The 24,690-nt window shown below is 40.9% G+C and overlaps 1 protein-coding gene across 1 annotated transcript; it reads left to right on the top strand.

The window, feature by feature from the left end:
* The first annotated feature begins 555 nt into the window (after window positions 1–555).
* gpr157 (G protein-coupled receptor 157) lies at window positions 556–23,955 on the top strand. The gene is made up of 4 exons (XM_028807882.2): window positions 556–1,210; window positions 14,498–14,711; window positions 22,507–22,701; window positions 23,221–23,955. Exons 1-4 carry the CDS (start codon window positions 837–839, stop codon window positions 23,428–23,430), a joined length of 993 nt encoding a protein of 330 aa, XP_028663715.1. The 5' UTR covers window positions 556–836; the 3' UTR covers window positions 23,431–23,955.
* Window positions 23,956–24,690: the final 735 nt, after the last annotated feature.

Below are 24,690 nucleotides of genomic sequence, written 5' to 3'. Positions count from 1 at the left end.
AGAGCTCATGCAGGTGGTCAAATGTTAAGACCAAATCTCACTAGTGCACTAAAATAATATTACTACATTGTTTAAAAAAAAAGCTGCCCTCCAAATTTTACTTAATTTACCTAAACGATGGAGCCAGCACTGATGTTATTTGTTTTCTGGGACTCTCCTCTTTCAAAATCAATTGAATCTCCCAATTTTCTAAAGTGATTTTTCAAACTGAGAGCTACTTGTATATATTTGTAGTAACGAATGCATTTTTTATTGATTAAATGTATCTGAGATTTTTCAAATAAGGAAGTCAGGTTTTAAGGTAAGGTAGGTATACAGGGCATGGCACTGGAGAATGGTACATGCATGTTAAGAATTTCATTGCATGCTGTACACTTGAGTAGATATATAATGACTCCGAAATTTATAATAACAATAGCACACTGTTAATGCTAACAGAATGTTAGCGCGCATGCGTACCAAACCGCGCTCTCGCTAACCGCCTTGGGGAAGTGCAGTGTGGCAGTGCGCTTGCGTTTAACACTTTCGTCCACGCGGTGGCGACAAGCAGACACTAACGTAGCATTCGCTCCATTTTCTGACTCTCCCAAACTGTTGAGCGAGCAGAAAGTAGACGGAATCTGAAGTGTTAGACGCTCGTGATTCTTCTTTCGCAACTTTTCTCCTGCCATGGCACGGCGTTGTCCCGGTGGTGGGCTGCCAGCCGAGAAGCATATTCTTTTCGTTGGGGCTACAGACTTCTCGCTCTGTTGAAAGTTCAGTAAAGTTGTGCGGCTCCTTTCCTTTCGGGTGGCGGTGCTTTCGTTACTAGTGCTCGCCGGCTTGTTTGGACAGTCATGACAGACCCGCCGGCGGAGGTCTTCCTTTACGAGCAGGTGCTCATCCTGGTGTCTTGCCTGCTCTCTTTCCTGGGCTCGTGTGTCATCATCTTAACCTACGTGCTGTGGCCGGACCTGAGAACCAAGCCCAGGCTGCTGCTGGTATTCCTTTCTGTGACCGACCTGCTCTCCGCCCTGTCCTACTTCTACGGGGTTATGCAGAACTTCAAGGCGGACTCATTGGACTGCGTTATCCAGGGAGCGGTGTCCACTTTTGCTAACACCAGTTCTTTCTTCTGGACAGTGTCGGTGGCGCTTTACCTGTACATCATCATCGTCAGGGCGGACCAGCGGCTGGCAGACAGCTTCTTGTTGTGGTTTCACATTCTCAGGTAAATTCGTGGCTCATCCGCTCCCCTCCTCATCCTCTTTTGGCAATATGAGATAGACCAAGGGGGGATTGGTCAGCTTTATGGTGAATTCTGATAAATAGGAAGTGTGAAACAGTCCGTCTAGAAGTGCACGGACTGGAAGGGGAAATAAAGTCGTGAAGTACTGTATAAGCCACTTTTGACAGTGTATGTTGTTTGCTTCCCTTTCACTGACTCTTTTTCGTGTCCTGCACCCGTGTGCTCTGTTCAACGGCAGGGCGTCCGATTAATCAGTAACTGTGAACTGGCCCATTAGGAGGGTCTGCTACAGACTGATCTCTGTGGTGGGCTGACATTCCGTCCGGGGGGATGGTTAGTTCCCGTAATGAAGCATAGATTACCGCTGGTTTTCCTCCTTATATTGGAAAACTTGGTCGGAAAAGGAGATGCACAGTTAGTAATGTCCATCTCTTAATGTTAGATTCTGCTGTGAAATTAATGTGATGTTATTGCGCTACATGTGAAAGGAGCAATAGGAAGCCGTCATAAATGACATCACACTATTTTGGCAAAGTTAACCCTCACGTTTCGTCATAAATCTCCTGTCTCCTTTTCATTAATGACAACACAAACGTAAACTGCAAGCAAGCAAACGTAACACTCTTAAAATAACAAAGCAAAACTTCTGTTGGTGCATGTTTTACTAAAGCAAATTATCACTAGTAGTGTGCCCAGTTTCATCTTTAACCATGTAGGCAGTGAGCTTGTAAACGGTTTGTTTCATCTACTCTCTCTCTATAAAATCCTAAACCTAAAAGTGCAACGATTTTATGTCACGTTTTTTGTCACGCTTTAAATCTGGCTTATTTTAAAACCTACATATACAGTATATGTTTGGTATCATTCTTTTCAGAATTTATCGAATTTTAATTTGATGTTAGATTTTCAGATTCTTATTCCGTTTTTAAATTATAAACTAAAATATCAGGAAAGTCGTTTGTATTTAGGTGATTTAGTTAGCTGAAGGTGAGTTACGATGACCCATTGCTTACCACAGCGTTTCTCAACCTTTAAGTAGGCCTATTTGCGACCCGAGTTTTCATAACAGTTTTAATCGCTGCCCCCCTAACGTTTTTTTTGAAAGGAGCCCACTAATACCAATCTGTTCTTTTTTAATTAATGATATATCATAGATGCATATTTTATTATACCTACTTAACTTTTATCGACATTTATCTACCTCCATATTTATTTTTCTAGTATCAGAATGTAGTTTAAGTTAATTTGTTTTGGTTTCAAAAGATGTATTTTTCATATTTTCGATTCTTGTTTTCTTTTTTTCACATCTTCGTGCCCCCTTTTTATTACTTCGCGTCCCCCTAGGGGAGCCTGTCCCACAGTTTGAGAACCACTGGCTTACCACTTTAGTTTTCATGTGATTTTTCCTGTTATTTATTAGAGTAATTTTTTTTTAAGTTTTTTTTTTGTCCTAGGCCCAAATCATCTTCACTTTGCCATTCCCACCTAATATAACGACTGGAATAATTTATTTCTATCTGCCATGGGTAAAGCACATACAAAACAAATTGAATTGAGTATGCACAATGCCTAAAGGCCATGTCACATTACACAACTCTTCCAGTTACTTTTCAGTCATGGACTCATTTACATAATCTTAGGGAGCTGGGGGCGGTCGGTGGCACCTTCCCATGAAGCCGATCACCTAATGTGACATAACTAATGACTGACTACAACTTTCTCCGATAAAATCAAACAGGTTTCATTTTGCTTTTAGTAACAGGGGTGGGCTCTATGTTAATAAGGGCTGTCAGCCAATGAATGTTCATCTGGAAGTACAGTGTGTAGAATGCAGCAACGAACAGGCACACGATTCAAACCCATGACGCAGCAACAGTAATGATTGTTCTACCTTGCCGCCCTATATGAGAGCTTCTCAGCTATACAGTACTCAGTTTGCTAGTAGACAACATTTCTGTTGTTAATATTCAACCTCGGGCATTTCTGCCCCTTTCACTTGCAGCTGCAGTGAAATGACTCACTTTAAGTATGTTTGGAGCTGGAGCTGTTGAGGACACATTTTGTGACATTTATGTGAAATCTGCCCTTAACAAGTTTCCCACTATGTCATTGCATTATTCTTGAAGACTCTATTTTAAAGTAACCTGGAATCCACTGTACTAATTCCCTTCATTATTTCTCTCATGTCACCTGTTTATCTCTGTTTGCTTAAACTGAAAATGTTCAGCTCCTTCAGTCTCTCCTAATAACTCATACCCCTCAGTCCTGGAACTAAGCCTAACCACTCTTCTCCGAACTTTCTCTAGCACTGCTCTGACTTTTTTGTGATGTGGAGGTCAAAACTGCACAGGGTACTCCAGGAGAGGCCTCACCAGTACGTTATCAAAGCTTAAGCTTAACCTCATGATTTGTACTCTACACATGATGCTGTAAAACCTAATCATCCTGTTGGCCTTTTTAGTGGCTTCTGTACACTGACAGGATGTAAATAGTGATGAGTCCATTGTGACTCCTAGGTCATATTCATAAAGACTACTTTCAAGTTTCACACCATCTATTGCCCAGTCTTTCTAGCCAGCTCTGCCAGGGCTGCGTGGGCAGAACGTCTTTATGACATGGACCCAATTTGTCAAAATTCTTATGGACTGAATTTGTCTTTCATGCAGTGCAAAGTGTGGGACAACACTTGTAGCCACAAGTTGCGGTTAGTTTGTTGATGTCTTTTCTCAGATGAGCTCACATGCCTCACAGCTTCATTTCACTTGTTTATCACTTGTGTTTTTCCCTGAATGTTTTGATTTTGGCACCCTTGTTTATTGTGTTTTGCAGACTGATTTAGTATCCCAATCCCCTGAGGGTATTTTTGTCTATTTTTCTGAACTTGTGATCTTTCATCTTATGTAATGCTGGTGCCTCGGGACACTTTTCCTTAGAAAGCATCTTGAGACAGACTCTTTTTCTGTCTAACACTAGTCCTAAATATTTGTTTTTAACATTTTAACTTGAGGCATTGTTCATCTGTTTTTTCATGTTTTGTATGTATTTATTTACTGAAATCCTTTTGGCAGAAGAAGAAGCAGCAGCAGTTGTGAGTATGCGTTTTGGTGCTGACATGTGGCCTTTAGAGAGACCATCGGCCAACATTGAAGTCGTCCTTGTCCTCCACCCTGAGTGTGTCACTACTGACCAGTCACATGACTCCGACTGTCTGTGTGCTACAAGGCTATTCTTGTATAAACCAAGTCTTACTTAGTAATTTTTATTGTAATGATTAATCATTTTGCTACTGACAGCTTCAAACATTTCGATTCTTTGTCACCAGTGGAACGAAACTGTAATGTTTTTTCATGGCACTCCACCTTCCTCTCACATCCCACTGATCTGCAAAATACATTCACTGAGATTAACAATAACAACAACATTTATTTATATAGATAGCACATTTTCATACAAACAGTATACTTCAAAGTGCTTTACAAGATTTCAAAGAGAAATTTACAAGAAAAGAAAAACAAGATTAGGCAATAATATTAAAGAATAAGTAACAAAGAAAAAACAAATACGTCTATATGATCTAAAAAAAAACATAACTATTAAGTAGAAGAGTAGCGTCCTTATATACAGTACAGTATCATGATGTAGTTCTCTAAAGATGAGTCCGGTGATAACATCAGAAGGCGGGCGGATGTAAAACACAAAACAAACTCCATTTAAGCTGGAGGAAAAAAACCAAACAAAATCAGCAGAGATTCCAATGCCAAAAGACAGCGCAGCCCCTACTGTGCATTCTACCCAACATAAATGTTCTTAATTCATTGTTTCCGGCCTTCATATGTGAGAGGATTCAATGAAGCTGGTCTCATGGACAGCTGAGGCCCCCTCCTTCATTCTGGCATCACAGGTGGCTGCATGGTGCCTTGATCACGTGGTTCGCTCTAAATTGTCCCACAAGTGTGCCTTAACATGGACTTGTGCCCATCCAGAACTGGATCACTCAGGGTGTCGCTACCCCTTCCTGCAGATAATCCTGTCTGACGTAGCATGACTGCAATGCAAACTTAGGGCATTGGGAATTACAAGCAGTAAGTTCTACTGCCATATTGATGGATACTCCATCAGCTATTGGCTGTTCAGACTACTTAATGTGCTGCAGTGAGAATCTCACAGCCTTGCTGTGTGTACTTGGTTAGTGTTTCTGCCTTGTATAAAAGGTCATTGATCCCCATTGAAATATGGAAAAATGAATATCATTTCTCGTAACATACCATCTATTTACCTTAATCTGTACTAATAAAAGGCAAAGCCCTCACTGACTGACTGACTGACTGACTGACTCATCACTAATTGTCCAACTTCCCGTGTAGGTGGAAGGCTGAAATTTGGCAGGCTCATTCTTTACAGCTTACTTACAAAAGTTAGGCAGGTTTCATTTCGAAATTCTACGCGTAATGGTCATAACTGGAACCTCTTTTTTGTCCATATACTGTAATGGAGGAGGCAGAGTTGCGTTACGCGTCATCACGCCTCCTACGTAATCACGTGAACTGAAAACAAGGAAGAGATTTACAGCACGACTCAAACGCGGAAACGAAGGTAAATGACGTTAATTGTTGAGTGTCTTTTAATACTGTGTAAGCATACATATTAACACATGTGCAATTAAACGTGTGCTTTTACGGGGTGATTTCTCAGGCTTAAAAGCTCGCCTTTTATTAAAATGGTAAATGCAAACTGTTTTCATTCTGAAGGGCACAAACCACGTTGGATTTCAGCCGTTAAACGCGCAAAAATGTCGGTACACCAGATAAATAAGCGCAACATATTATCAGTTGTATTGTATGCTTACAATACATATACAAATGTGTTAATCGTTAACTAATAGTATGGGATGGTGTTTTTCGACTCGCGCCTTGATTTAAACAATTCCATGTCTTGGTGGGTTTGCGTAGCTTATTGTCAATATCTTTACACCTCTTTTTAAGACTTATTGACTGAAACGGGCTTTCACGAAAAAACTTAAGGCTTTGCTACAGGATACACCCTCCACAAGTTAAGGAAGTAAAAATGAAGGTATATATTTCTGTTTTATTTAAACCTTTTAAGTTCGTATGCATAGCCCCATTTGGCTGTTTTAGTTTTTTTTTTCTTTCTTCAGTAATATTTAATCTCCTTAAAGAAAAACAACATATGCATTTTACTTTTTTTGCATCTCTTTAGTAATATTTTAGTGTAAAAGTATAACCAGTATTTAAACCTTTTATGTTACTTTATAAAGTTATTTTACACAATGTTGAAAAATTAATAAGAAAGCTACATATTTTGGCAGCTGCTGCTTTAATTTTCAATGAAATGAAAAAACCTCTCCAAGACAAAACCTCAATGAAGAAGAAACAGTTTGCACTATCTAAAAAGGAGAAACCCTCATTTATAAAGGTTTGCTGCAGATGACTTAACTGAAAATAAATGAATAGTTCCTATGTGTATAATACATATTTATCTATTTGACTTATGCCTTTATTCCAGCAACTTGCAACATTTGAGGTACAATTTGTTACATTACTTTTGTTTTTTGCAGCACAGGCAGGTGAAGTGACTTCCTCAGGGTCACACAGTGGTGTCAGTACCAGGATTTGAACTGACAAGCTCCGGGTTTACTGAAATATTACTGAAGAAAGAAAAAAAATGAAAACGGGCAAATGGGGCTATGCATACAAATGTCCATCCATCCATTATCCAACCCGATATATCCTAAATACAGGAGCCAATCCCTGCCAACACAGGGCACAAGGCAGGAAACAAACCCCGGGCAAGGTGCCAGCCCACCGCAGGGCGCACACACCCACACACCACGGACAATTTAGAATCACCAATGCACCTAACCTGCATGTCTTTGGACTGTGGGAGGAAACCGGAGTACCCGTAGGAAACCCACACAGACACGGGGAGAACATTCAAACTCCACGCAGGGAAGCGAGCCTGGGTCTCCTAACTGGCACCTTTCACTGCGCCACCATACCGCCCGCATACAAACTTAAAAGGTTTAAATAAAACGGAAATATATACCTTTATTTTTACTTCCTTAACTTGTGGAGGGTGTATCCTGCAGCAAAGCCCTAACTTTTTTCATGAAAGCCCCTTTCAGTCAATAAGCCTTAAAAACAGGTGTAAAGCTAAACTTGCAGCACCGCTATTCAATTACACTTGCCTAACGCCTCTCCTAAGGGGAGATACTGTGGGATCTAGACATCCGTCAAATCACCAATCACAGGCCCGATTAGAAACCGGGAAGCTGTGATTTGTCGTCTCCCTCCCATGTAACAATCACAGCCCGTGTTACAACGCACTATGTATGAATGTGTATATGTATATACTGTATATGTATGTGTGTGTGTATGTATGTGTATGTGTACAGTATATATAAGTTGATATGTGTGTGTATATGAAGTCCGAGGTTCGATTCCCGAGAGGGAGTGCAGTGGAGTGTGTACGCCTGATGAGCCCAGAATGAGGGCGAAACACGTGTCGCGTACTCTTTGAATTTATTTGACAGTAAACTATTTCAACCATATATATATATATATATATATATATATATATATATATATATATATATATATATATATATATATATATATATATATATATGTGTATATATATATATGTATATATGTAGATATGTATATATGTATATGTATATATGTAGATATGTATATATGTGTGTGTGTATATATATATATATATATATATATATATATATATATATATATGTTTACATAGCCTCTTTAACACACTACTTCTCCGCTGCGAAGCGCGGGTATTTTGCTAGTCTATACTAATAAAAGGCAAAGCCCTCACTGACTCGCTCATCACTAATTCTCCAACTTCCCGTGTAGGTAGAAGGCTGAAATTTGGCAGGCTCATTCCTTACAGCTTACTTTCAAAAGTTATGCAGGTTTCATTTCGAAATTCTACGCATAACGGTCGACAACGTCCGCCATGTTAAACTTTCTCATTTATGGCCCCATCTTCACGAAATTTGGTAGGCGGCTTCCTTGCGCTAACCGAAACCGATGTATGTACTTATTTCAGTGGTATGATGCCACTGTCGGCCGCCATATTGAACTTTCCAATGGTCTTTGTTACTTATGGGCCCATCTTCAAGAAATGTGGTACGCGGGTTCCCAATGCTAACTGAATCCTACTTACGTACATATATACGTCCATAGCCTGCAGCTCGGTTGCCGTGTGAGGCAGCGTTGGGTCCCCCATCTCCACACCTCCCACGTAGTTGGCTGCCTGCCTATATAAGGCCGTCTGGCACTTCGGTCTCTCCATTCCCTTCCTTGCTTCGCCACGGTATTCACGTCTCCCTGCTGATAACTGCAGCCTTTTTATTTAATCCACAGCTTCTCCGCTGTTTTATTGTTCGTTTATTACAATTATAGTTATTGTGTAGGTATTTTAGACTTAGTTTACATTGTTCAGGTACCTATTTCCTTTATCGTTCCAACCGTACCCCCATTAACATGTCTATCGAGGTGATCACCATCGATCAAAGAACTGCCACTTACCGAGTGGTTTCCATGCCCGGAGATGGCGACTGCCTTTTCCATTCTCTGTGTTAGATATTGCATGGCAATATCAGGCTCACTCTTGATATCTGGAGGAACATTGTGTCTTATGTATTGAATGATTGGGACAGGTTCAAGGTGTGGACTGATGACGGTACAGGAGATAATTATACTACACAGGAGCACTATAAGACTGAAATGCTTAAGCCCTTCACCTAAGGTTCTGCATGTGAGTTGATGGCTGCCGCTGAATTGTTCGGTTGTCGCTTTCAAGTCTACCGAAATGGCCAAATATTTTACACCTTTGGACAACCACCAATGCCTCTTAAACATCTTAGATTCACAGGTGACGATTTGAGTAGTGGACACTTTGATGTTTATGAAGGTTTAAACTTTCAAAAGCTAGATGCGAAGTTATCGATGAAACCCATTTCAATTCAAACGTCTCCAATTTCCAGTAAGTCTCTGCTTTGCAATGACAATTAACAAGTCTCAGGGACAGACCCTACAAAAGGTTGGCATTGATTTGAGGCAAGATTGCTTTTCACATGGCCAACTATACGTTGCATGGTCAAGAGTAAGCTCAGCGCACAGCTTGGTCATATTATAACCAGAGGGGCGAACTGACAATGTGGTATACAAAGAGATCCTTAACAAATAATTATTGGTATATTTTCCCTCAGTTTAAAAAGGTTTTTTTCTTCTTAATAAAAATTTTAAAGCAGTACTTCGCCGCTGCGAAGCGCGGGTATTTTGCTAGTCTATATATATAAAAGGCAAAGCCCTCACTGACTCATCAGTAATTCTCCCACTTTCCAAATAGATGGGAAGCTGAAATTTCACGTGCTCATTCCTTGCAGCGTACTTACAAAAGTGAGGTATGTTTCATGTCTTTTTGCAACACCCAAGGGGGGGAAATGAGTGTACCCTCTAAACTGTATATATAGATAGGGGAAACCCCTCCTCGCTATTTCTGCGAGTTCTAATATACGTAGGAAGCCCAGATTTCCCATGCGCATCCTGTACACTGTACTTACAAATGTTAAATATGTTTCATTTCGCCCCATGCCCCGTAATGAACTTTCGAAAATAACGTCTTCTTTTTGGCGTTTCTCATCATTATGCTGTAAGGAACTTTTCGGAACTGACCTCTCCTTTTGGCGGTTTCATTGCTTATTTCTGTTAACAGATGATTTATTTCATGGCAAAGACGCATAAGGGCAGCACCCCTTCCTTTTTCCGCACGGCAGATGTCCGCATACCTACCACATGGTTGGCTCCCTACTTAAAAACATGCATTTCTCATATACAACATTTTCAATCATAAATTAAACTTTTTATAATCATCAAATTCACTCTCAATACTAAAATAAGCCTACGACAATTACATTGACAGTCATGCTACGTTATTTTTAAAAATGTTTCCTTTTCTTTTTCATAACTTCTTTAACACACTACTTTTCCACTGCGAGGTGCGGGTATTTTGCTAGTAAAAGGATAAGTGTTTCTCTGTGTGCCTGTCCGGTTGCTATGTCTCTCTCACTCCAAAAGGTGGCGTATCAGAAACATTTATAGTAATGAAATGCATTGCATTTGTCGTTCCAACAGATGGTGAACCACACACATTAACATTCTTTAATATGCTTTTATGAATCCCATAACAGAGACATATGCATTTTATAGTGCAATGCAAATGTTGATGCTGAGGTCTACATTCACTACTTAGATTTCAACCCATCTTACATGGGTAGCACAGCTAGTTTTTTAGTCACTTTTAAAACACTTAACTTTGTTATTTGCAGTTTGTCTTGAATAATGGATATTTTCTATTTTGTTGTATTATTTATGACTGTAATGAGTTGTTTTCTCTTTGCTCTTAATGCACTGCCTGTTGAATTAACTGGGTGGGATGGCAAGGTCATTCAAAATCACTAGGATTGTTACCTGCCATGGCATAGTGGCGCATATGTAGTGATTCAGCATCTGTGATTCAAATCCTATGACCAGTTGCTGTTTATTTGGAGTTTTCCCATTCTGCTTGTGTCTGCACGAGTTTCTGTGCTTTTTCTCCTGAAAGATGTGCATGTTAGGTTTTGTAATTCTGAACTGGTTTTACTGTGAGTGTGACGAGAAATGAGCCTGAATTGCATTGAGAGTGCGTGCAGGTGGTTCAGTGGATGATACTGTCGCCTCACAACTTTAGGTTACTGAGTTTACATACTGTCCGTGTAGTGTCTGCACATTCCTCTGTTTCTGGGTGGCTTTCCCCACTTAACACTGATGGGGGAAATAAGGCACACCTAAGGCGCTGTGGAATTGCCTAATGCACAGGCTTTGTTATGAACACTTCAATGTGACAAATGACGACATTGTGATCTAGTACAGGGGTGTTTCAAAGGACCTGAGGGTGGGGTAGCAGTGTGGTCAAGCCTCCTCTTCTCGGTCAGCAACATCAAGGCTGCAAAAGAAAAATCCTCCGGCCATTCCAGATAAATGCTGCTTCATGCTGTATAACAGGGGTCTCCAGCAAGTCGCTCGTGAGCTACCGGTAGCTCACAACCCCTTTCCAAGTAGCTCGCCAAAGGGTTAATGAATCCTACATAAATTTGAAAACTTGATTAGTCAAATTGGGGTGGGCGATCTTTCCAAAAAATCATTTTTAACACAAAACCACATTCCACAATCTGAATTGCAATTTGTCTTTTCAATGTGGCATACACTTAAGAGAATATCCGGACTCAAACTCATTAAGACCTAAGTTACACTTTATTTTAAATATTAAACAAAGTTGAATTCAATTGTTCTCTCGTGTGCTAGCTAAGCAGAGTTAAGGACCACGCCCCAAACTGAAGCTGGCAAGTGAGCGAGGAAGGCCCCTCCCCTCGGCCCATTGCATGTTTCTCAGATTTGTGCAAATAAATCGGTACCACAAGCAAACTCTGATACATAGCGAAATGAGAGAAGTCGCAGAATCAACCGGAATGTTCAAGCAAATTATAGAGAAAAATCCAATCTAAATCCATGAAGTAGTTCTCTCGTGAAAAGCGGACAGACAGAGAGACATTGGATTTTATATATTATATAATAGAAAACCCTTCAAAATAATGTGCAGTTAAAGTCTCAACAGCATTCTCAGCATTTCTGGAGCTTAGTAGAGTCAGATAACTATAAGAATCTTCACCAAGCCACTCTGGAAATGTCTGCTTTGTTTGGGTCTACAAACCTCTGTGAGTCTGACGTGAATGTCATGAAATCAAAGTTCAGAACAAGACTGACAGACGAACATTGAAATGACTCCAGAAGAGTGAACCTCAGTGGCTTCTCTCCACCAGACACCTGCCTCTCTTGTTGAGTCATCTGAGTAACTAAAAAACACATCACACGTGCGACTGGACCTGTGAATAAAGTGACACAGTGACAGGTAACAAAATGACAAATGAATAAGGAATATCCGTGGATTTGGAATTGCATTGTTTTGTTTTAACAGCATTCATGTTTTAATTCAATAGTGTGAGATACACTAGAAAATGCGTACAGACATACAAAATGCACTTGCAGCTGAACTAAATATTTTTTGTGATATTTTAATGCAAAATGTGAGTTGTGGATACCAACATTTTGTAAATGTTCAGGCAAAACAAGCTTATTCAGTTTGTTTAGGTTGAAATAAGCTATGAGAATAAACGTTAGAAAACATGAGGAGCTCTCGGCCATTTTCATTTTGTAAAAGTAGCTCTCAGGGGAAAATAAGGTTGGAGACCCCTGCTATATAACATCTACAAGATCAGACTTTATCTGATATGCAGCACAACTTCTGGTCCAGACATTGGTCTTGTCACATCTGGACTACTGCAACTCACTTCTGACCGGAGTACCCGCATGTGCTATCAAGCTGTGGCAGGTGGTCCAGAATGCAGCAGTCCATCTTGTATTTAACCAACCGAGACGACACAGGTCACTTCTATCTTCAGGACGCTTCATTGGCTCTCTGTAGCAACGGACTTTAAGTTCAAATCCCTGATACATGCCTACAGAGTAGTCAGTGTGTCAGCACCTGCGTATATGGAAACGCTGGTGAGGTGCTGTGCTCCTTCTAGCCCACTCAGGTCTGCCAGGGAACAGCACCTGATGATGCCGCCTCTACATGGTAGCAAGTCTCAAGCCAGACTTTTTCTGTGTAGTTCACAATTGGTAGAATGAGATGCCCACCTCCATCAAAACTGTTGTTTCCCTCAATGTATTTATGAAGCAATTGAAAACCCACCTGTTCTGTGACTATCTGTCTAATTGATTTTGAAGAAAACAAAAATTTTTTGATCTTTCATACTATTGAATGATTTGTTGTTATGTTAAGTTTGATTGCTTTATCAATTATTACTCTATGATTGTGAATTTATTAGTTATATACATTTTTTCACTTGTGGCAATCAACTTTGTTACTTGCCGTATTATACTTGCTGAACAAACAGGCCCTAGCTTAATGTTATTCAATTAGGTTTACCTTTTTTGTAAGTTGCTTTGGATAAAAGTATCTGTTAAGCAAATAAGTGTAACTGTACACTATTCCATGATTCCACTAGCTTAGTCCCAGTAGGTTTGTGTGAAAAACTGCACCTTTAGCAGTAAATTTTTGTGTGTTTTTTTTTTTTATTACACCCCTGAAATCTCAGAAGTGTGATGGTTTTGTTAGTTTGTGACTCTAAGCACACCAGTGCGATTTTCTACTTTGTAGTGTGTTGGGCTGGTAACATCATTTCACGAGTGCGTCCGCTGAATCAACAAGCTAGTTAAATCAGCAAGCTCAGTTATGGGAGGCACTCTGGACCCCCTGGGTATAAAAGAGGGGGAGAGCATGAAGACAAAAAAAACTGAGTGCCATTATGACCAGTGCTGCACATCTTCTCTCTGACACCCCAGCATTGAGGACTTTTAGTCAGTGAATTATTCAGTAGAAGTGTGTCAAGAAACACTACCACGGCTCCTTTATAAGGCCCCACTGACTAACCTATTATCTTTAGCCGTCAGAAATTTTGCCTTTTTTTTTTTTTTTTTGGTAACAATTTTGTGCATTTGAAGGGAGTTGTTTTTATCTACTATATTTCTTGAAATTCAGTAAAAAGCTGAATTATGCTCTTGAGACAAATAAAGTACCATCTATGTATCAATCTGTCAGTTGACCTATTGATTTATCCGTTGAGCAGCCTGGTGCGAGTGAATGAGTGCGAGTGTGATGGATTGGCACACCATCCTGAGTTGTTTCTTACCTTTCACCCAATGCTAAAATAAAGCAAAAACTTTCAGTAGCCCAGAAAACTTGAATTTGAGAGACCGAATGGCTGCCACCCACCAAGTAGTGAAGCAGTGAAATGTATTGTGAACAGGAGTAGATGCCAGGCACCTGTAGCATGGTGTTGTCTACCTTCATTACACATTAATTTAACTTCATTTTATATCACTTATGCATGGAGGATAATGATAGGGATGTTGTCCTGTGCTCTCTAAACTCTTTCTTTGTGTTTGCAAAGTCCAGAGTTCTTGGATGAGAGACACCTTGTTACCGTATTTTTATCATCAGTTTTAGGTTTGAAAGCCAAAGCCAGTGATTCATCCTCGTACATAGAGACAATATTCTAGGTTCTAAAATGGTAATTCTTGCATATTTTGCTTTTTTTCCCCTTTCCTCCTTCTCCACCAACAGCTGGGGCCTACCCCTTGGGATTACTGTTGCTGCTGTTTCACTTCAGAAGATTGGCTATGATGCCTCCAGAGTGTCCGTGGGCTGGTGCTGGGTCCGCATTCAGGCTAAAGATCACATTCTGTGGATGCTGCTGACAGGGAAGCTCTGGGAGATCGTGGCCTACTTGATCCTGCCGCTGCTTTATCTCCTCATCAAAAGGCACATTGACAGAGCGGTAAGGGAAGGAGGGAAGAGCTTTAACAGGAGGCTCTGTGGCGCTGTATGTGCAAGTGGGTGGTTCAATGGTTAGCACTGTGGTCGCATAACTCTTCAGTGAGTCACTTTTGCACATTCCCCTGTGTTTATGAGGATTTTTTTCCCTCAAATCACAAAGATGTAAAGGTTATGTTAAATGGTGACTCTAAATTTAATGAGAGGTTGGGTATTGAACTAAAGGAAGTGGGAGTTCAAGGTGTATAGATGAGTACAAAATTGACTTAAAGAAAGAAAAAGTTTGATGTATCAAACTCTATTAGAATTAATAATAATAATAATACATTTTATTTATATAGCGCCTTTCCCATGCTCAAGGCACTTTACAGAGTTTAAGAGAGAACGGCAGGCTATACAGTATATAGTATTGTACTAAACCAAATAAATAAATAGAGTAAGATAGTAAATTCAGAGTAAAGCCTAACAGACAACATAATTGATGGTGTAGCACACACACACACACACACACACACACACACACAGGTTACAAGAGCATCTTGACAGAGAGGTAAACTGAGAGAAGGGTAATAAAGTCAAGTAGAGCTAACAGCCTTCCTGAACAGATGAGTTTTGAGTTGTTTTTTTAAAGAATTCATGGAGTCAGCTGATCTAATTAATTTCGGTAGGTCATTCCAGAGTCTCGGCACGGTGGCGCAGTGGGTAGCGCTGCTGCCTCGCAGTTGGGAGACCTGGGGACCTGGGTTCGCTTCCCGGGTCCTCCCTGTGTGGAGTTTGCATGTTCTCCCCGTGTCTGCGTGGGTTTCCTCCGGGCACTCCGGTTTCCTCCCACAGTCCAAAGACATGCAGGTTAGGTGGATTGGCGATTCTAAATTGGCCCTAGTGTGTGCTTGGTGTGTGGATGTGTTTGTGTGTGTCCTGCGGTGGGTTGGCACCCTGCCCGGGATTGGTTCCTGCCTTGTGCCCTGTGTTGGCTGGGATTGGCTCCAGCAGACCCCCGTGACCCTGTATTCGGATTCAGCGGGTTGGAAAATGGATGGATGGATTCCAGAGTCTGGGCGCTATACAGCTGAAGACCCTGTCACCCATGAAGTGTAGATTAGTGTGGGGCACAATAAGATTTCCAGAATCAGAGGACCTTAGTGGGCAGAGAGGCACATAGTGATGGAGAAGGTCACTGATGTAGTTTGGCGCGAGGTTATTTAAGGTTTTGTAGGTTATTAGTAGGATTTTATATTCAATTTTGTAAGACACAGGGAGCCAGTGAAGGCGGAGCAGGATGGGTGTGATGTGCTCACTGCTGCTGGTCCGTGTAAGGACTCTTGCAGCTGAGTTTTGAATAAGCTGGAGCTGTGATAGAAGATTAGAAGGGGCACCTGCCAGTAGGGAGTTACAATAATCGATGCAGGATGTGATAAAAGCAGGGACCAGTTTCTCAGCATTAGAGAAGGAGAGGAAGGAGCGAACACAGGATATGTTACGGAGGTGAAAGTAAGAAAGTTTCTTAATGTGATTTATGTGGGCGGAATAAGAAAGGGAGGAATCAAAAATGACACCAAGATTCTTTACAGTAGAGGCAGGTCTGATGACATCACCGCCAAGATTGACTGGGAAGGAGCTCATTTTATTAAGTTGCACTTTAGTCCCAATTTGCAGGAGTTCAGTTTTGTTGCAATTTAAATGTAAAGAGTTCTGCTTCATCCAGGTTTTAATTTCACTGAGGCAAGTTGTGAGCTAAGAAAGCTCTGATGAAGTTCCACTTTTTACATTGAAGTAGAGCTGGGTATCATCTGCATGAAAATGATAACCCCGTCCATAGCTACGAATAATATGGCCAAGGGGAAGCATATAAATACAGAAAAACAGAGGACAGAGCCCTGAGGAACTCCTTGTGTGACTGGCGCTGTGCTGGACCTGCTGTTGCCAAGACTAACAAACTCTTGCCTATCAGTCAGATAGGACTTGAACCACTGGAGGGCAGCGCCAGAGATACCCAGCATGATCTCCATTCTGGACAGTAGAATGTCATATCTGACCTGAGTGTCAAATGCTGCGCTGAGGTCTGACAGAATTAATATGCTGGTTTGTCCAGAATCTGCTGCCATAAGCAAATCATTGGTTACCCTTAGAGCAGTTTCACAGCTGTGCTGTGCTCTAAAGCCAGACTGAAAGGGTTCCATCAAATTATTAGAAGTTAAGTAGTTGGTGAGTTGGGAAGCTACAACACGCTCAAGAACTTTTGACAGAAAAGGTAAGTGGGAAATAGGCCAGAAATTGTTAAGATTATCAGCATCAAGACCAGACTTTTTTAACATTGGGGTTACAGAAGTTGTTTTAAAAGTGAGCGGCACAAAGCCAGTGTCAAGGGATGAGTTTATTATTGTTTTAATAGTCGGGATTATGGCATGAAGGCAGGATTTAAGTAGTGTGCTGGGGATGGGGTCCAGTACACAAGTAGTCGGCCTCATCTTACAAAGCAGGTCATAACAAAAGCAGATGTGACCATCAGGAGTTAGTGTTTTTAATACATAGAATTGATCTAGATAAGAATATAAATAACAAGCTGGTTAAGTCTGCAGATAATACCAAACTAAGTAGAATGGGAGATAGTCCAGCATCAGTTGAATTATTACAGAGGGACCTGAATGGCATACAGGCTTGAGTAGATTTGTGGCAGATGAAATTTAATGTGAGTAAATATAAAATATTACATACAGTATAGGAAGTAGAAATGTTAGATTGAAGTCCAGAATGGAAGGTTGGAAAATTGAAAGTACGGCTTACGAGAATGATCCGGCAGTTGAAGTGGACTCATCATGATCAACATCCAGACAGAGTTCAGAAGCCATTAAGAAGGCTATCACAATGTCCGATTATAAAGCACCTGATGTGTGGAGTACAAGTCACAGAAGGTTCTGCTGAAGCTTTATAAGGCACTGGTGGGGCCTCATCTGGAGTAGTGTTTGCAGTTTTGGTCCCCAGGCTACAAAAAGGACATAGCAGCACTAGAGAAAGTCCAGAGAAGAACGACAAGGCTGATTCTGAAACTGAGAGGTGTGAACTCTGAGTTGAGATTGAATGAGTTGAACCTTTTCAGTTTAAGCAAATGGAGATTAAGAGACATGGGGACACAGTTGGAAATTTGTTAAGGGCAAATTTCACATAAATGTTAGAAAATGTTTCTTCACACAGAAAACTATACGGTGCTTTCCCACCATAGGAACTATTCTCAGAAACTTGTGTAGCCTTTCCACCACAGAAACTCGGGCCATTGGTAGTTTTTTTTTTTTTTTTTTTTTTAATTTCCTACTACAGGGTATGTACTTCTCATTCAACCAGGGACTATCACAGGTGGGGTTCAGGCGATGAATTGTGTTGATTGGTTGTCAGTGAAGATGGAGCGTCCCACTTCATGTCCCATCACTCTGTATAGCTGTCCCTCCAAGGACTACATCGAAGCAGTAATCTCCCCTGTGAACTTGCTATTGCTATGATGCAATAAATGGGGGGAGGGGGGCTGGGAGGTGGGAACCCCATGATCTTCACAATGTGCCTCACTCCTCTTTGCACATCACATATTTTGTATGAAGGTTACAGTTCCTGTTGTGCAGTGGGAACACAACACACAAAAGTGGCCAGGGACAACATGCAGTCCAGCACCTGCATTGTACAGGAACACATTGGTTCCTGAAAACAAAGTTCCTGTGGTGGGAAATCACCTTTTGATGCCTTCTGATATGTAGCACCTTTTTAAGAGCGCTTTCTTTATGGTTTGTGTATGTATGTACTACATTGAAGAAAACCTTAATCCATTTCTTTGTAATTTTTTGCAATTTCTCAGGTAGTTTTAGAACTAAAAGGATTTTTAAACTGGTATGTTGTGACACACGGGCACCCCATCTATGGTTTACTTCTGACTTTTGCCTTATGTTGTCATGATGAGCTTCCTGTAATCCTGACAGGGTACAGAACATGGATGGGCAATCTGATAATTATTTCTTTATATATAAATATGTCATCTCTTTAAGTGGGCTAAGTCCAGCTGGCCAACTGGGCTCCCCATACTAGTTAGCCTGGCATCCTCACATGAGGACCTCTAGGCAGCCAAAAGAGTTGGATCTGAAATTGAGTTGAATTTCTTTGGAGGGCACAATGGCCCATTTGTGGGTTCGAGTTAGCATTCAGTGTGTGTAGCAGCCTCTGCCTAACTGGAGGTGGTGAAGTTCTTCTTATTGCCAACAACACTGTAATCAGTACATGCTCCCCAACCAACAACTTTGCACATTTTGGGACTGCACTGGCTGCTTCTTTGCATTTTGATAATGTGAGTAATGTGTGCTGTTGGAGAGCAAAGCAGTGAGATATGAAATGGCAGTTTCTACAGTAAGCAGACTTTTAGGATTTCAACTCCTTAGTAAAGTTCAGTTTACCTTGAGACGTATACCTCTCATTCTTTCAGCATCCGTGTCTTCAGAGAGTAATTGAAAAGACCAAATTCCACATTAGGCTGCCATTGTATTTTCATTTCCAGTTTAAGGTCATTACACACAGCTGAAGGGAATAACGTGTACTTTATAGACCAATTTTACAGAGTTCAGTTTTTACATTTTTGTGCTGTCCAATCCAGTGTCAGCATTCGCAAAGTGAACGATTGACTCTTAGGAAAAAATAAAGTGTACTTTCAAGAGTGCAGTTGTAATGGCAAATGAAGTTAGATAAAATAATTGTATGTTTTACATTAGCTATCAGCAACAATGCTGAATCCCTCACTGGTCTGCAGGTTGTCTTGCTCTCTTTCTGTTGACCTTGTCTATGTGGTGCATCATGCCAACGTCCAGTTCTTTTTTTTCTTTAGGAGCTTGATCAAATTCTGAAAAGGCTTCTCACACTTCACCGGCTAATGTTATATTGAGGTTTAATTATAGTGGAAAGAAAAAGTATGTAAACGCTTTGGAATCCCCTGGCATTCTGCATTAACTGGTTGTAAGTGATCTGATTTTCATCTAAGTCAAAAGTATAGACAAGCACTGTATGCCAGTAACACACAAACAGGTATAATCTGTCATGTGTTTATTGAGCAGACCTATCAAATATTCACTGTGTGCTGTGCATAAGTAAGTGAACCCTTTGGTAGCAATAATCTCAAAAAGGCACTTCCATTATCTGCGGATCAGACCTGCACAACATCCAGGATGGATTTTGGACCATTCTTCATTACAGAACCGTTTCAGCGTAGCCATATTCATAGGATGTCTGTGTAAATGGCTGTCTTGAGGTCATTTCACAGCATCACTGTTGGGTTAAGTTCTTGTCTCTGACTGGGACACTCCATAACCATTATGCAATGGACATACTTGGATCATTAGGGTCATTGTCCTGGTGCATCACCAACAGCTACTGAGCTTCAGCTGTCTGGACAGCAACCCTGACCCCCCTGTGGTGTAGGATACCTTGATAAACTTGGGAATTCATTTTCCCCTCAATAATTTCAAACTTTCCAGGCCGTTAGTCAGCAAAACAGCCCCAAATCATCATGCTTCCTGTACTATATGTCACCATTTGGATGATGCTTTCATGTTGGTATGTTGTGCCCTTTTATGCCATATGTCAGTCAGGCATTTCCTAAGCCACTTTGTCCCGAACAGGATCTTGGCAGGTGCTGGAGCCTATCCCAGCCACCATATGGCACTAGGCAGAAACAAACACTGGACAGGGCACCAGTCCATCGCAGGGCAAACACACACACACACCAACCTTACACTAAGGCCAATATAGTATCGCCAGTCCATCTAACCTGCATGTCTTTAGACTGTGAGAGGAAACCCACTCAGACACAGGGAGAACATGCAAACTCCATGCAGGGAGGACCTGGGATGCGGACCATGGTCTCCTTACTGCAAAGCAGCAATGCTACTACTGCATTATGCCATTTGCACTGCTGCAAATTTTTCCTGAAGAATTCAACCTTAGTTTCATCCATTCATAAAACATTTTCCCAATGTCCTGCTGGAGTGTCATAGTGGTCTTTAACAATCTTCATTCATGCAGTGATGTTTTTTTTTTTTTATAGAGCAGCGGCTTCCTCCTTGGTGTTCTGTCTTAGATACCATGCCTGTTCAATGTTCAGTCTCGTGAACTGAGTTGTTAACCTGTTCTAAAGATCCCTTCAAACCTTTAGCTGTGAGTTGTGGGTTCTTTTTTTTTTATTTTTTTATCTCATTGAACGTTGTGCAGTGTGACTTCAAGTCCTCTTGGCTGGGCAGCAACTTATAGAGAGCAGGCACAGTACAAAGTTTTATCCATTTATACACAGTTGGTCTAACTGTGAACTGACGAACATCTGAACTCTTCGAAGTTACTTTGTAACCCTTTCCTGCTTCACGCAAATCAACACATTTTTATTTGTAGATTTTCAGGAATCTTTTTTTTTTTTGCAAGGCATGCTTCGCATTAGTAGATGCTTCTGGTGAATGGCAAACTCTAAACATTTGAGTCTTTTTATTGGTTCGTGTATCTCTAAGCCACACCTCCAAGCCTGTTTCATTAGTTGGACTCCAAGTTTGCTAACTCTCAACACCAGGTAGCTTTTGTTGAAGTCGTCAACCTAGGAGTTTACAGACTTTTTCCAACCTTCACTGTGAACATTTGAATGATGTATGTAAGGTGGACAAGAATAATACAATAATTTGTGTTCTTAATTAACACAGATTGTGTTTGTTTATCATTGTAACTGACACAAAGATCAGTCAATGTTTTAAGACAAATTTCTACATAAATGTGGTCATTTCCAAAGGCTTCACATACTTTTTCTTGCCACTGTACAGATTTACAAGTTACCTTTACCCAGTTAACATACGTGACTAGTGGTACAGTTGCTGGGTTATCAGCCACCCAATTTATAGCCATGCACAGTGCATTAGCTTAGATTTGCCCTGGCAGTCAAGAAACTCATTTTACTTGAAGCTGCTACACACTGTAAAAGATTACATTTTCAGGCAAAGTCATGATACTTCTTTGAGAACAGGATGCTTTCTTTTCCATTTTTCTTCGCTTTATAGTAACTTCTGTGTGTGTTCAGACCAAAGTGTGTGTGTATATTTATGTATTTACTTATTTATCTACCTATTTATTTATTTATTTATTGAGCTTCTGTAAAAAGCCAGATTTCCCTCGGGGACATGAAAAGTTCTATCTATCTAGGGCATATTCGGTTTCTGCTGTGGACTGAAGTCACACAAATCTGGATGCCACCACCAAGAACACAAGCATCACTCATTTAAATCAAGCTGGCCAACCTGATGAGTCTGTAATAAGTACTTGAAAAGTTATTTTACTATGAGAATTCTAGTAGTGAAGTGCTGCCTTTTACGCTCATTTCTTGTGTTTGGCAGCTGGACAATAAAATTTGGCATGTCTAAACCATAGTGAAGAAAAATGGCATAAATGAAGGTTAAGACTGTAGAGTCAAACTTTATTTCTGTTTCATTTTAGAACTGGAGTGGAGCCTCTATAGGGTCTTATTTTGAGGGAAAAAGTGTTAGTACTTTGATGGACGGTTTTTAAATTACAATGAAGTGGAAGTAAGCTTCTATGAATTTGAGCTCATCTCTTCATCATGTCTACATCGCTTTCAACAGCTCCTGGTTTTAATTAAGAGACCAGATCCAAACAGGGCGATGCCAGGGAAATCGATTAAAAAGGCTAGTCTGGCACCCCCTGCTGCTTTTCACCAAGCTTCCTGTTAATGGTTCTTTTTCTTCAGTTTTGATTTTTCTCGTCTTGTCTGTCCTCCATTGCAGCACGCCGCTCTCTCCGAGTACCGACCCATACTGGCCAGCAGTCCAGTTGCCCAAAGCAGATCCGCCATGGCAGATCGAAAGCTCACTCTCATCCCTCTCATCTTCATCTTCCTGAGAATCTGGAGCACCATTCGTTTCTTCCTCATGCTCACTAAGTCGCCAGCAGTGGACAATCCTGGTCTGATGATTTTGCATGTAAGAATCCTTTTGAGTACTGTTTTTTTTTTTTTTTTCTTCAAAGCTCATACATTTCATACGTTAACCTAAATTGTCTTTTGACTTTGAGGGCTCATGGGTTATAGTTTCATTCACATTTCTGTGAAGTTTGCATATTCTCCCTTTGTTCACATGACATGTCTATGTGGTCTGTCACTTTCCTCCCAGTGTACAAAATAATGCTGTTAGAAGGATTGGGTACTCCAGACTGTCCAGGAATGGCAGATTTGGTCTGAAAATAGAAATGCTGAAGTTTCAATAGCATAAAATACAGAGGCATTGGTGCAAAGTGGCAGAGAATGACAGGTGGGTGGGTGCCATTTTAACACCCTTTCCTATTGTAGGCCTCCTCCATCAGATTCTTGTATCACATTCAACTGGCTTGTTTTCCTCTGTATCTGTCATAACCTCATAACCTGCGTAACTGAGATTTATGTTTACTCAGGGGGAATTGCTTCTACCGCTCTCTTACTGTGATTTTTGTTTTGTTTTCTTCAGGGCATTGGAAACACTTTCCAAGGAGGTGCCAACTGCATCATGTTTGTCCTGTTCACCCAGGTGGTGCGCTCCAGACTGGCATCTGCCTTGTGTTGCTGCAGGTATGAGAATGGCTGCTCTTGTTGCACTGGTACTGGTGAAGGTGTCTCCCAAAACAGGACTCTGTGCACCGAGGAGATGAACTCTTCCCTCTGGCCTAATGGGGATTGACCGCTTTGGTAATAAACATGACACACAGCAGGGAAAATCATGTTTTTTTGAGTTCTAAGCACCAAGCTGTATGGGGCCGAAGCCCAAGATGCTTAGTCACTCGTCAAAAAGCACTTTGGTACGTTTTGTCACTTTTGTGACCCGTAAGGCAGTCAGGAATTTTCTATGCAGCTGGTAGCTAATCCCTCCATCCTCATGATTCTCTTGGACTACTGGTGTCCAGTTTTCAGGTGCTATCATTTTTTTTTTTTTTTTTAGTTCTTCATTGTTTTGCTTTCCAAGTGTCAATCTGATAAGTTTTCATAAGGACTTTGCCAGAAAATGCAATATTAAGTGTATTACAGCAAAATAAAATCCAATTATTTTAATAACTCTTCAGGCTAAAATGATCATTTCATAGTGATTTTGGACACATTTTTTAGGCCCAAAAAGTCAATAAAGAAGTTGGCAGTAGTATTTAAGGTGATCAAGTGAAAGAGCGCAATGGCTGTCATAGCTTAGTCCTCATCATCCCAGCAGCGCAGACATCCTTCCTTCTGAATACAGTAATCCCTCGCTATATCACGCTTCGCCTTTCGTGGCTTCACTCTATCGCGGATTTTATATGTAAGCATATTTAAATATATATCGCAGATTTTTTGCTGGTTCGCGGAATTCTGCGGACAATGGGTCTTTTAATTTCTGGTACATGCTTCCTCAGTTGGTTTGCCCAGTTGATTTCATACAAGGGACGCTATTGGCAGATGGCTGAGAAGCTACCCAACTTACTTCTCTCTCTCTCTTGCGCTGACTTTCACTGATCCTGACGTAGGGGGATTGAGCAGGGGGGCTGTTCGCACACCTAGACGATACGGACGCTCTTCTAAAAATGCAGAAAGATTATCTTCACGTTGCTATCTTTTGTGCAGCTGCTTCCTGAAACGACATGCTGCACAGTGCTTCGCATACTTAAAAGCTCGAAGGGCACGTATTGATTTTTGATGTTTGTTTTTCTCTGTCTCTCTCTCTCTCTCTCTCTCTCTCTCTCTCTCTCTCTCTCTCTTTGTCTGCTCCTGACGGAGGGGGTGTGAGCTGCCGCCTTCAACAGCTTTGTGCCGCAGTGCTTCACATACTTAAAAGCCAAACAGCCCTATTGATTTGTTTGCTTTTCTCTATCTTTCTGACAGACTCTGCTCCTGACGCGCACTCCTTTGAAGAGGAAGATATGTTTGCATTCTTTTAATTGTGAGACGGAACTGTCATCTCTGTCTTGTCATGGAG

The sequence above is a fragment of the Erpetoichthys calabaricus genome, chromosome 8, assembly GCF_900747795.2.
Source record: "Erpetoichthys calabaricus chromosome 8, fErpCal1.3, whole genome shotgun sequence".
Lineage (NCBI taxonomy): Eukaryota > Metazoa > Chordata > Cladistia > Polypteriformes > Polypteridae > Erpetoichthys > Erpetoichthys calabaricus.
Note: the sequence above shows the minus strand (reverse complement) of the source record. Positions and strands in the feature narration are given on the sequence as shown.